This window comes from Aplidium turbinatum, chromosome 3 (assembly GCF_918807975.1).
Source record: "Aplidium turbinatum chromosome 3, kaAplTurb1.1, whole genome shotgun sequence".
Taxonomy (NCBI): domain Eukaryota; kingdom Metazoa; phylum Chordata; class Ascidiacea; order Aplousobranchia; family Polyclinidae; genus Aplidium; species Aplidium turbinatum.
In genome coordinates, this window is record NC_137474.1 from 42584657 (window position 1) to 42599442 (window position 14786).

Here is a 14786-nt window from a genome sequence, read left to right on the forward strand (position 1 = left end):
TAACTGTCCGCCCCGATACGTCGGTTGCTTAGCGCGTGACTCCGTGAACGAAGAAGCTGGTTTCGCATACTTGTAGAGGCTCTTGACACAAGGCCGGTTACCGAGATTGGCAGAGTGAAGTTTTCCGATTGTTGTTGTCGGGGAATTATTCCACTCACTAGGTGCCGCTGAATGGAGGGCAGTCCTGAAATGCGTTGCTCAAGCGCACACCCTGAGAGTCGAACTTGCGCCGCGTGATCTTGAGCCGGGCGCATAACCACTGAGCTAACGAAAGCTGCAAGATCAAGCAGCGCTGGTTCGACTCTCGGGATGTGCGCTTGAACAACGCATTTGTAGCAGCGGCACGTAATGGATGGAATAATTCTCCGGCTACAACATGAAAACTTCACTCTGTCAATCTCGGTAACCGGCCCTGCGTCAAAAGCCTACACAAGAATGCGAAACTACCAGGAATAACCTCAAGGCTTTGTCAATCCGAAGATAAAGATTCAAAACCTACCAACTTTCACTGCTAATTCATTGGTGATCCGATACGTGTCGGTCGGATCAGAGGTTCTCGAACAATGACGTCCTTGCTCAGTTCAGGGGGTTTCCAATTTTGGAACCGCATGCTAGAAGGCAACTTTCCAAATAGTACCATAAAAATTCCCTACTTTGAAATTGACCAATCAGTGTTGCGCTAATCAGTAGGGTAGGCACATTAACATTTATTACCGTACTTTGTTTGGTAATTACAGAAGAAAAAACAGCAATAGCAGTGGTGGGAATCAAACCCACGTCAATGACATGACTACCATCGCCCTGACCCTCTGTGCCAAGTCAGCCGATGACTTAATTTAGCTGCCATTTGCGTTTTTTCTTTGTTCTTCCGAGGTTTTAACATGGGGAATATTTTTATGGTACCTTTTGGAAAGTTGCTGGCGGGAGGCGTAGTTGAACGAGACAAGTTTCAATGTAATGATGGAAGTTCGCATATCATAGCCGAGTGGTGAATGCCATGGTACGGCAGTTAAAAGGACACTTAAAAGGCATGCCTGAAGGTGTTTGGCTTCCTTGTCTTTCCGTTCACTTTAACTACAATCTTAACTACCGGGCGTCGCCTGGATTGTACAAAAAAGTAACGTCCAGTGTCGATACGTCACATATCGGAAGACGTGCTGGACCACCTACACAACGGCGGTCTTATGGAAAATCATACAGCTTGAATAACTTGTATTCACAACAATCACAGTACGAGTAATACAGCACGACAAAGATTACTAATAAAAGAGTGCACATAATCTCCGAGGGAGAACATCGGCGTAAAATGGCAAGCATGCAAATTGACACCAGCATAATTACGAAACAAATTGATCATGAAACGATGATTAGAGAAGTTGCTTCGAAGAATAGACCCCAAGTGTTGGCGCATAATCGTCTCTCACAACAATCCCTGCAAATTAAGAACGGTCAGATGGGGTGTTTTGACAGGTAGACACTTCAATATAGGACAAATTTCTCTATGAACCAGCTGACTGCAGTCATTGCGCCCCTTCTAGCACTCAGCCAGAGTTGATTCTTGCTTTGAACTTTGTTCATTACAGAAGAAAATTGATGACAGGGTGGGAATCGAACCTAAGTTATCGAAATGACTTCACTAATCCTCAAACCGCTATACCACGTTACCAACAGAGAAACGTTCACTGAGTTTACTTTTTAAAGAGGGGTGAGTCACATGACTGCAAACAGCTGATTTAAATCCTGCCTTATGATTGGTTAATAAAACTCATCTGCTGCAACGCCATGCACATTACAAATATGCCACCGGACTTCAGGAGTAAAATTCCTTGAAACCCCGGACATGGATTGCTTGATAAACAGAAAACGTACAGCTCACAGCTGAAAACCATAATTCGGGTATAAAAAATATCTTTAAAAAATAAATAAAATGACTTTTAAATAGCTGAACTGGTTTTTACAAAGTAGCAATTCAACAACGGTACCGGTACCCTTCTCATTGAAGCAGTAATTGAATGTGCAAATAGAATAATCCACTTCATAAGGATGCATGTGCACCACCTCGTTAAACAAGAAACATTTCAACAATAAATTGAAAAGTTCCTTGGTGGTTATATCTACAGTTGGTGGCATAGAAGAAACTGAAAATTGCTAAGGCGCCTTTATACAATGTTTCCAGAAGATACGGTAGCAAAATCTATAACAAAGTCTTCAGTTTGTTTTGTTGGCAAGCGCGATTGTCCAGAATGATCTGTTGTTAATTACCTGATCGGCCAATGCGCCTTTCAAGGTTTGATATAGTTCCAGTTGATCTTGGGACGACATGGCTGTGATCATTGGTAGGAGCTTCTTAGGGGATGGTAGCCTGGAAACATGATGAGTCACATTACTCTCATAAATAAGCTTACCGTGGGTCAGCTGGTAGAGGAGCAGTCACTTCGCAAAGCCAAATAAGTAAACAATTAACTTTAAATAGAAAATAATTTCATTTACACTCGGAAATTACACAAAGGTGAGTCCCATGCTTCATCCAAGCATAGAGGAATAAGAAGATAAGGTTCTCATTGCACTAAACCATCGGCACTAAGTAGAGTTGGGTGGCCAGTTCCTTTTTCTCGGTCGCCTTTCCTTTCGCAACTACGCCCATCAAATTTATTTCATCTTGGATAGACATGAGCGGTGTTTTTCAACAACCAGTTTGAGCTGTGAGTTCAACCAAGATTGCATGGTTAGAAAGCAAGCGCCTTAACCGCCGCGCCATCTCACCGCAAATAATAATGGCAAATCTTGAAATTAAAATACAGTTAGGAGCAAAATCGTTGAAACGCCTGATCAATCTAATATAGAGCCCAGAAGTAGTCCAGTAAACGTTTGCTGAACATGACTTTACAATCTACATTTTGGGCTCTTTATTTTTTGATTAAAAAAGAGTGGTATCATTATTAAAGCAGTTGTTGACGGGACGAAGGTTGCGATTATATCAACTGTCTGTTTCTTACTTGATGAATGTGAATATGTAGACGTTGACGAAGGTGGCCATCAGATACTGGCAGTCGAACCGGTCCATGAGCCCGCCATGACCCGGGATCGTATCTCCAAAATCCTGGAAACAACATACAAGCTCATAAAGGATTGTTTGCTCATAAAGGATTGTTCGCGGTCGCTTCGCTGCCCCTTTTTTCATTCAGTAGGATTTGTTATTAATTCCTTCATCACTAGTATTTTCACTGTATCTGGTGGATGGAAAAATGGACTTGATTGATTCAGTCGTGGAATCTTGGAACAGGTGTAGTCACGTGGTTTGGCACGCGGCAAGGTTGGAAGTACGTTCATAGTGCTGGAATCTGGCTTGTTTAAACATTCGAGAAAATAATATCCAGTATTGTAGTTCCGAATAGCGTTCAGGCTGGCACAATTTGCAAGCAAGGACTGTACAAAACTATTGTCTCTAGGTTGAACAAAAGTGATGGTACGACGTCAGATTTTTTTTCATTTAATTTATCGCAAAAACTCACGAAAGTTCGAAATTGATATTTAGAAATTTCATGATCTCAATCTCCGGTAACTTGACACTCTTGGTTGAAGTGTGTTGGTTGGTGTGGGTTTTGAATCTTTATCCTCAGACTGACAAAGCCTTGATACCGTAAGTTATTCCTGGTAGTTTCGCATACTTGTAGAAGCTTTTCACGCAGGGCCGATTATCGAGATTGGCAGAGTGAAGCTTCGTTGCCGAGGAATTATTCCATTCATTAGGTGCCGCTGAATAGAGAGCAGTCCTTCGAATGCGCTGCTCAAGCGCGCATCCCGAGAGTCAAACCAGCGTTGCTTCGCCGTTTCTTTGTTTGCAACCCCGTTCGTTCATTTAATCGTGCTATTGGGGTGAACAGTGAACACCTGTTGAACCGGCCTCATACCATGGAACAACGTTGGTCGTATTAAAGAGATCTGATTGTATTTTGTCACTTACTTTAACCTTGAACGCTCGTTTGAAGCCGCTGGCAAAGAACCCACCAAACGGGGCGATGAGAGAAGCGAACAAGGCGATAGCCAATGAATGAAACTGCATGGGGTAGAGGTACACCGATGCATGGTCGGCCCCCAGCTGAAACGAAAGCACAATTAGTTTTGATTTTTTTAGTAACCTTTAAAACAATAAACCGGTGCAGCAATCCAGAAGCGCCTTATAATTACGGAAGCTACCTTATATTTACGGAAAAAGTAGCCAGATGTAATTTGAAAGTTATCCACCATTGCAAGCAATGCACCTTTTTCTATTAAATTCATTGCAATTTCATTTGGAAGATAAATATTCCCACAGTTGATCAACGAAAAAACACAAACAAAAGAAGATGTACGGAAACGCTTTAACCTTCACCACTCACCGCTCGGAGGAAGACTCGGAAGAAGAACGGGATGGCGTATTCCTGCTGATGGAATATTGGGGAAGGCTGACAGTCGACTGTAACGCTGAAGTCCGAAGATATTTCAGATGGACAAGTCAAGGAGGAAAACTGGCTCAGAAATGCGCTGAGGAACCACGCAAATATGATAGTGAAGAATGCTCCTCCTATGAAGCCTTCCCAGGTCTTTTTGGGGGAGAGCTGAAACATTGAAAATTAAATTAAAAAAAGTAGCCTTACAAAAACTCAATTACAGCTTGACAAATGTGGTAGTGTGGCTCTGGTCTGGGCTCGTAACTCAACTACATTGCTTACAACAACGATCACAACCTTTTTTCTATCACAGACTGGTTTTAAAACAAAAATAGCCTCGCAGACCGGTAATAGGAAAAGCGAAGCTTGAGATTGCGGTTTGAACAACAAAACTTTACTTAGGCTATAGGTCTAATTATTTTTTATAGAGGTTTTAAACGCACTTTAGCCTAAGCAAGAATCGTATAACAAAATAGACAAGGTAAAAGCCGAGGTTGGAAAAGATAAATATGTTAACAGGGGATCTGGGGGGCTTGTTCTTCAGAACATTTTGACTAATTGAACCTTGCTTTGACCGTTTTTTGTTCACTTCTGGACCCAACAATCGTTTTCCGATCAAAGCGCACATCTTGTATTTGAGCAAAATCATCAGATTAAAACAGGATTTCTTTAGAAGTTTGAGTGACCAACTGGGACCCTTACAACTTTTCCGATATCTACGGCCGAAACCATGCGCTCCCAATGCCACCTGTTACGTTAATGACATGGGATTGAGCGAGCAAGAAAATTTTGCAAAAATGTAGAAAAGTGACGTGTTTTCTTTAGTTGACATATAACCAATTGCCATATTGCTTTGATGTAAACCTATAGCAGTTTATACGAACAATTCATACGTATTAGTGCATGGTTGTGATAGTTTTTACTTTAATAGTGAGTTTAATTTATGGTTAAGGACATACTTTCAACCAACTCGCACTCTGGACTGCCATTTTGGACGCGTGTTCTCGCAACCTGTTAGCAACCTTTTCGCGACCCAGTACTTGGTCATGGCTCGGTGGTTGGGGACCCTGGCTTACAAATCAGAAAATTTAACAGTTGTGGTCAACTTTTTATAGCCCAGTTTACCCAAAAGGTGGAATACTTTCAAGGCTTGCACCCGATATAACGGAAGTCTTCAACAATGTCCTCACTTTTATTAACGGCGTTTTTCCAAAGAAGAATCCGCAGATGTAGGCCATGATGTCATTGCAGATGACCGTAGACACAGGGACAATGAGCCATATGATCCCTTCCATAAGGTTCTGCATGAATAGATGCGACTGCGTCACAATGATCAGCAGTGTGACGTGCGTCCATCCGAACTGTCGAGTTTCAAAAAACAGGCTTTAAACGTCAAGTGCACAACGTGATGCACAACTTTTTATAAGTCCCACCAATGGTCTACATAAAGATCAGCATCGTGTTTTGATTGAGCCAGTAAAAAATGTGCAGCGCTCAATCAATAAAAATATTAAAATTAGGGTCTAGTTAATTAGAACCAATTACCAATTAGAGTCTAGTTAAGAAACTAGTGCAGTCGTCAAAGAGAAAAGTTACGTAATTATTATTATCCTACGTCCATTCTTCCTCAATGCTTTGGCAACATATATATTTGGTATTATTTTTGCAAGATTGTCTGGTATGACCCAGCAGGGTATCGAACCCAGGTTCACAAATAAGAGACAGACATTCAATCCACTAAGCCAACGAGCCGGTGGCCACAACTTGCCATAAAAAACTGAAGACGATATCGCTTTTTGACCAAACTGACGACGAAGAGCATAAAGCCAATCAGGTATCCCATGTATGATATCAAGCGGTGGTAGCGGGCTAGAAACATCAAGTATTCCTGAAACAATGCAAGATCTGCATTTAGTCCATGAAATATCACAACAGCAATTCCTCGGGATGAGGTACTAGACAATTTGATATAATCAAATGATCATCATGTTTTTAATGGCCTTATATTTGCACCCTTTTGTAATGCAGGTACCGGTACGTTAACACTGTATCATGCACTATTCTAATGAATGCATATTGCATAGTGACTCTTAAAACAAACATTTTCCAAACAATTTAAAATATGAAATCTTCCTGTAACTGAGAGTTTCCACTTGGGCTCACTTGTTGCAAAAGCTGAAACTTCAAAAACAATTGACTGCGTTCGTATTTAGTGATTTCGGAAAGAAAACTTTTAGAAAACTTGACATGATGCTTAACCCTCTGTCTAACGTGGGTCCAATGGAGCCCAAAACAAATTTGGCTCTACGATTTCTGAGGACATATAACAAATGCAATATTTATGAGTCTGCTATTATTCGGCTAGTCCGATTGGGCTAGTCCGATTCGGCTATTACCCTATTCGGCTACAGCCCGATTTGGCTAGTTCCCTATTTGGCTACAGTCTTTATCAGTTAGTTCCCTATTCGGCAATTTTTTGAAAATTCAACGATAATCCTTCTGTAATCCGACAAAATCCTTTTGTAAATCCAACGACGCCTTCTGTTTATTTAGAGAATTTTGTATTTTATTCCACAATAGGCTATCGTTTCTTTTGCATTCTTGCATTTTATCCAGTGTTTACCTTTGAGTGCCTTCCCAGACGGCAAAATCAATCATTTTTACATTGATTCAACGTCTGCAGACGTTGAATCAATGTAAAAATGGCGGATTTTACTGTCTGGGTGAGCCATGTGATAAATTAAAGCCTTCGGTTGCGTCATAATAAATTGCGTGTAATTACCACCCCTTGACGGAGGAGCAAGACTACTTTACCATAGAAATGCTTGTCACAAAGCAATAACGAAATTCTGGAAAACCTTTTCGAATGCGCTGATTAATGATTTTAATTGGGAAAAGCCAGAAGTAGACATTTTTTTATTCAGGTTAATGTGAAACCACTCTACGTTGGACTAAAGTTCAAAGTAACTATCAAGTTGCCTTGCAAAGCGGAAGATCAAAGTTCGCAAAACCGGTCGTAAAGCTGATTTTGCCCAAAAATTAGGTCGTTGAAATCAATGCTTAATTACTCGTAACTTTCACGTGATATAGGCCCAATTTTTTTTTGTAGTCAGAGTGTAAAGATGGAGGTTTGATATTATCGAATTGAATCGCCGGTTAATACTTACCGCCGGTTAATTCTCTAAATTGATGGACCGTGCATTATTGTAAAAACTGTCCGTCCGCGCATTTGCCGCTTTGACTATATATGATAATATATGACATTATTTTAGAGCATCAAATTTATGCTATCTCCGTAATTAATAACTCGTATGTAAGTTTTTACATGTATTTAGAACATAGGCGCCTCAGCCGTGGGGGCAACTTTTTATGCTGTATTGATACATAAAACAATAGATGAACTAGGGATCGGCAGCAGGAAAACATTCTTGGAATGCAAACCGCAACAGCTTCGCAATAAATAATCACTAGAACGAGTAGCGATACTACAATCCCACACCAGACAACAAAATCTGTCATTGTTACATTGATTTAACGTCTGCAGACGTTGAATCAATGTAAATATGATTGATTTTGCTGCCTGGGACATAGCAAAAATCTACCATTTTGTGTCGATGCAATGTCATCAGATGTTGAATGCACCCAAAAGAAAAACATAATTTGCTACGTAGACGGAGCGTGCGTTTAGCCATATGAGCTTGCAAACAGACTTGATGTCGCTTTCGAAAGTCGAAACCTCTGCACTGCAGTGAATTGCGCGGTGCCCAGTGAATCGCTCGCTGTGAAAATGAACTTGAAGTCTCGGCCCGAGGTAACCACTAACCAACGCAACAAGGGCTGGTACAAACCGCATTGCGCGCACGCCGCATAATCAACGCAGTGACGGACTCACGCAAACTGCATGGCGCACACACGTCCGTTGCCATAAAAACCCGATCAAAGGCGGAATATGCGCATCTTTTGTTTCATCTGCAACGCGAAAACGGGCGTTTTACAGCGGTCAGTCATAAGTTGCGATATTGTAGTGAAAAGGGAGCAATGTCAAGTCGAAAAGTTAATCAAACGTCTCTCCGTAACTATTTTTCAAGGGCTGCTTACGAATGTCAGCAACTTTTAAATTAATTCAAGGTGACGTGCTGCTGAATTGATGTTAACATGAATGATTTTACTTTCCACAGGTATATTTTCAAGCGTATGATCAAGTTAGTATTTGCATTCCATTTTCAAAACATTGTCATTCAATTTACAGTGTACCTTTTAGTAAACCTTGTCGTCTCTTGTTTCATGCTAATAAATCTAGTTCGTTGCTAAACTTTATGTTGTGCTTAGCTTAAAGCAGCGGTTCCCAAAGTGGGCGCCAGCGCCCCCTGGGGGCGTTTGCGACCATGAAGGGGGCGCTGGCTATAAAGTGGGCGATTGGGGGGCGCTGAGAGTAAACCAGGGCAGTTACAAGAAAAAGTTTGCAAAGGATTTTTGTCATGCAATCATGTTGGCAACGTCACTTCGCAGTGCCCTACAAGTTTGTTGAGGTCGTAACGCATGACTTACTTTGAAGCACTGCGAATATGCAAACCCGATCTTTTGAGCGCTTACTACTCCACACCGAAGTACGATGGTTTTCCAAGGGAAATTGCCTTGCACGATTTTAATCGCTGTTTGAAACGGTCGTGGAATTTCCATAGAGTTGTGACCCTGGCCTTGCGAATGACGTCTTGGTTGTGAGAAATGATATCGCCTACTTGTCAGACATATTTTCCAAATTTAATGAGTCTATCCCTTCACGGTAACGAAGTAAATCTAATCAAGGTGAAATCGGCACTGTCTGGGTTCAGTGATAAGCTCGCGTTCTATCAGCAAAATTTAGCTAGACGAGAATTTTTCCAAGTCTCAAGCTTGCATCAACTTGATACCAGTGACAGAGGCATATTTGATGTTGATGAAGAGACGTACAGCAATCATCTTCAAGAAGTACACAAAGACATGGGAGTTCGATTCCATGATGCATTTCAGTTGTTTGTTTGTTTTATCTTTACCCTGCATTGCGGGAAAGCGGACTAAAGCGCCATGCATCGGTGTACTCCTTCCGACGTACACCTGACCCACGCTGCAGCAGACGGCAATGTCTGTTTCCGGTTGTCTACTCTACTTATGACTTAAATTTGGTACTACCGTAAATTACTCGAAATCGATCACTGGGTAGAGGCAATTATTGTAAAGTTTCTTGCCCAGAGAAACAACATCAAGTGCGGGTGTCTGGAGTCGAACATGCAGGCTCTCGATTGCGATCCCAACACGCTAACCACTCGGCCACTGCTGCGGAGTCTGACTGGATAATCTCTGACTAGATAATCGACCCATTCTGTGATATTTCCAAACATGGAATTCTTGAGAAGGAACTGATAACATTGCAAGGCGATTTTGCACTCAAACTGAAGTTCAATATCTCGCACCAATAGTTCTGGTTACAGAACCAAATCAAAGAGAAATACCCTCACGTGTGGAATCGGGTCAAATTTTTTATCGTCTTTCCCGGCTCATACTTGGTGGAGCGTGCTTTCAGTGCCGTGACAACGATTCTGGATAATAAAAGAAACCGTCTTGACATGTACTTAGATAGAGGGAGACTTTAAGATTGTTCCTATGCAACTGAAGCCCGATGTCAAGAGGCTGATGACATTGCACCTCATCTGTCTCATTAGACTTGAATGGAAAATAACTTTGGTTTTACTTTTTTGTCGAGGGGGCGTTTGATACTCTGTTTGTTGTCCAGGGGGCGCTATTAAAAAAAAGTTTGGGAAACACTGGCTTAAAGAGTCGCAGTCCATCAACCGCTAGCTAACGCAGACGCATGTCATGTGTTTGCTTAACCGAAGTGGTCGAGTTTTGTTTATAATAATTAACGGTAGGTCGAACGTAGCGATAACTCCGAGTGTGGCAATAAAAGCAATCCTAGTGTGACGGCATAATTACGTCATCCATCTGCGTGACATTTGCTGAATTTATGTTGCTGCTGATGAAACACGCTTTCGCCCCACGGCCAAAAAAATAGTTAGGCGCCTATGATTTTGAACAATAACACATTCGAACAACTAACAAAACACTTCTGTTTATCCGGAATGGCCCGTTTCGGTGAGTCCGATTCGGTGAGTCTGATCCCTTAACCGGGGATTTTTTTAATTTTTTTTTTTAATTATCGGGTACCGTAGCCTAATTATCATTGGTGTTTTAGGGTTTGGGTTAGAATTTAAGAACTCACCGAATCAGACTCACCGAATCGGACTCACCGAATAGTAGCAGACCCCTGTTTATCTCATTAACCTGGATTGTTAATCAAGAAAAATGTTGTTTTGATATAAAACACATATTTTGAACGAACCCAGACAACAAAAATGATTGATTTTGCCGTCTGGGAAGGCACTCAAAGGTAAACACTGGATAAAATGCAAGAATGCAAAAGAAACGATAGCCTATTGTGGAATAAAATACAAAATTCTCTAAATAAACAGAAGGCGTCGTTGGATTTACAGAAGGTTTTTGTTGGATTATAGAAGGATTATCGTTGGATATTCAAAAAATTGCCGAATAGGAAACTAACTGATAAAGACTGTAGCCAAATAGGGAACTAGCCCAATCGGACTAGCCGAATCGGGCTGTGGCCGAATAGGGTAATAGCCGAATCGGACTAGCCCAATCGGACTAGCCGAAACGGGCCATTCCGATATTTATACACGGATGAAAACGGATTAAAACCGATGGAAAAATATCCAACTTGAATTTACTAATATTTAGTGAAGTAGCATGCAAGTTGGCTTCGTTAGCAACTAAGGTTATTAATTATATAAATTACCTCTTTTTGGATGAGAGCAGCAAAATATCCTGCAAGTGACTCCCCGTAGAAGAAATAGTTGGAACAGATCAGGAAATACCAACTGAGGGTCCGAAACCAAGGAAGATCATATGATCTGTACACCTAAAGAATGAAGTCAAGGAATGAGGCTTCTTCGGCTGCATGAGTGCATAGCTGAGTGGTGAGAGTCCTGACTCGGCGTTCGCAAGGTCGCCGGTTTGATACTGCTCTTGAGCATGCGGCTGCGTCTCTGGCAAGACACTTAATGGTATGACTGAAATTGTACAACTTCCCTGAGCTGAGCACATTGGCGCTTTGGTGGAAAAACAATTTTGATTCCAATTGGATACCTCTAGTTCGCAACAAACACCATGTATCCTACACATTTACACAATATAATAAGAAGAATAAAAAACATATTTAGTGTTGTATGAAAATGGAAAAATACCTGGTGGCCAATGGTAATGATCTCATGAAAGCATTTCACTTGCGCAACAATTACCTGGATAGAAAGAATAATTAAAACTTCTCAGCAATGCTGTCTTGCCACCAAAACCTCAAATGCATCACAAGTTACAAGAATTGACTGAATAAACATATATATACTGATAGCTGAGTGAGTGACTGCCTGCTCTTAAGATGACTCAAAGTGATTTCAAAATCAGCTTGTTTGATAAGAAATCGTAAACACTGAATAAAAATATTTTTCCAGGTTAAGAAATACACATTGTCACACTACACTTTGCAGTGTTTACTGCATCTGGATTTTCCTTGCATCCTGCAGGTCATCTATTTAATCACTTCAAATGAAATAAAAAACAAGGACTATGCAAAAATCATAAGACATCTCTTTGCCTTCCAATATGATGTTGAATATGTCTGCGGCTCTACAGCTTAAACAAAACATGCTTCTAAAGCAGCTTTGAACAGAAAACTATTTAATCATAAGAGATTCAATAACCTAGCTGAATTTTATCAACAGTGTGAATTGCACTTATTAATGCAACCTCAGTACATATAATACTGTATATATATGATATAATGTCAGAATCAACAATGATATTCTTAATAAAAAGATATATATTGGAACCATGAAATACTTACTGTCACCAGGAAAGCAAATGTACCAAAGTAAATGAGAACAGCAAACCCACAGATCATGAGGGTTGAAAACCAGCCTCGGATCCACCAATTTCGCCAACGAGGTGAAAGATCCTTCGCAAAACAAAAAAGGATATATTAGGCTTCTTCTTTTATCGAGTCTTCTAAAGTTTGTTGATACACCACATATTGACACATTCTTCCGCAACGGAATTATCCACTGACAGGTCCCACCTACTGCACCGGGTGGTAAGCCGAGGGCAAACAAGAAAGTGATCCGCAGTTTGGGGCTCGGTGCCACAGATACATGCAACTGGGCCCGTGTTGTAGCCCCACTTCACCATTGCAGACTTAGTGCGTCCAACACCGGTTCAGAGTCGATTTAATGTTTTCCACTTTACCCAAGAGCGTTTGCTCCTGGGGGGAGGGACTTTGATGGTAGGACCTTCATTTCAGTGCATGATGGGTTATTTTCGAATTGTTGTTAGGCTAGAACTGCAACATTATTTAGGCTAGAACTGCAACATTCTGGACAAAAACATTTACTCATATATATTAGTATCAGTGTGATATGACTAAACAGAAAACTCTTTGAGTATGGTACTACTGTAGTAGCTTTTAAAGAAAACTTGTTTGCAATAAACGTAACACAATAAATAAAACATTTAGATTGGTGAAAAAAACGAGCACAATGGATAACAAATGAGTCTAACTGGCAGCTTAGTTGCATTGATGACTTCTGCTTTCATCAGTTATAGAAGGTAAGCTACCAGCTGACCCAACAAATCAAAGTTACCTTAAGTGCATCTTTCATAAACTCGGGTGTCTCTTCTTTAGCAGCAGGTGGCATTGGATCATCACTTCTAGGCAAGCTTGAATCTGTCAAGATATGGTCTCCATCCTGGAACAAGTGAGAATAATTTTACTTTTCTTGATATGTATACGGTGCGATACTGATGAATACGGTGCGATACTGATGAGCCCAGCCTCATGGGCGAAACACGTGTCTATCGCTGTCAATTCTTGCTACAAATCGGCTGCCGAGAAACATACTAAGCAAAATAATGAAAATGATTGAAACATTTTTAAGAGCATTAAAAAAGTAATTTTTATGTTTGTTATTAGAGTTTTACCAAAGGAAAAAAGTTATGTGCTGGAAGCTAATGTGTTGTAGTTAGGGATTTAGTTAAAATGTGGTAAAAGCAATTTAAAAAAAAAGTTATGGCAAATGCTTAATTTCATACAATCATACATCAAAGTCTGATTTCGAATCCACAGGTCTTTTGCGTAATTTCCCACCGTCCATTGCGGAGATATTAAAATTATTGGCTCAACAGTACAACAAAATTCTTTGTAATGCTAACTTAACCAAAAAAATAACACTTAATCTATCTGAGGGTAAGTCTTTCAGTATACATTTTCACCTAAAACATGCTAAAATATACATATAGTCAAGTGGGGTAAAAAAAACACTTACCATCTCATATCTAAAATGAGTAGATACTCACTCAACTTTTGGGTGTCTGTTTAAGTGGTCTCTGGTGATTGCTTTGAGGGGTAGAGGAAAAAGATTGGATTTGACAAAAAAGAGATATGTTAAATAGAGTAAATATGGCCAGCGAAAGGTGCAAAAAAAAGGTTCGGAGGAGTTTATTAAACGTTTTTGCTAAAATTTAGTGATAGGTAGTATGAATGTTTTAATGTTATATTGTGAGTACTATGTTGTGAGGCTACTAGATGCAACAAAGACTGGGGCCTCCAAACGTTTGTGTAAATTATTATTGAGGTGTTTTTTTTACCCCGATAAAATTTGTTGATTTGGGGTAAAAAAAAATAGTGCATTTTATGGAATGTTTTGGCTTTGTATTGGTGTTACATCAACTGCCAAGCAGTATATCATCAAAAAATACAAAAACAAACTTCTGGATGCATCAGTGCCAATGTATGCATGTGTTATGCACAATCAATTGATGTTTGTTGGAATTGGGGGTCCGAGGTTAAGGTTAGTGTTGCGGGTTACTCGATCAATAGCGCAGATTGAGAATACAGAGTGATCCATCGATCGATAGTGCGTAACACATACATACACAAACTGTTGGTTTTATTTCCTGTCTGTTGTTTTTTAGTTGTATGTTTATTCACAAACTGCTGGTTGACTTTTTAGGATTCACAATCTGCAAAATTTAATCGCCCACTCGCATGTTCAAACTAGAGCAGCAGATAAAATTCAGGATGGCGGTCATAAGTATACTAGACACAATTTTTTGTCTTGCTGCTATTTTTATTACAGAAATGAGACTTTGCGATTTTGCAAAGTGTATTTTAATAAAAAGTGCATACAAAAATTGTGGGCAAAATCGTTTACATCATCATCATGATTCATGACTCATCCGGTCAGTTTCGACTAT

General features: G+C 40.3%; 1 protein-coding gene across 1 annotated transcript; it reads right to left on the reverse strand.

Annotated features, from left to right (window-relative positions):
- Window positions 1–1197: 1197 nt before the first annotated feature.
- LOC145766244 (phosphatidate cytidylyltransferase 1-like) lies at window positions 1198–13807 on the reverse strand. Its single transcript, XM_082577914.1, has 12 exons — window positions 13631–13807; window positions 13175–13279; window positions 12382–12492; window positions 11726–11779; window positions 11278–11400; window positions 6199–6318; window positions 5621–5791; window positions 4380–4598; window positions 3965–4099; window positions 2997–3100; window positions 2263–2362; window positions 1198–1432 (listed from the first exon to the last, which is right to left on the reverse strand). The coding sequence occupies exons 1-12, from the start codon at window positions 13682–13684 to the stop codon at window positions 1421–1423; spliced, it is 1308 nt and encodes a 435-aa protein (XP_082434040.1). The 5' UTR covers window positions 13685–13807; the 3' UTR covers window positions 1198–1420.
- Between the last annotated feature and the right edge of the window lie 979 nt (window positions 13808–14786).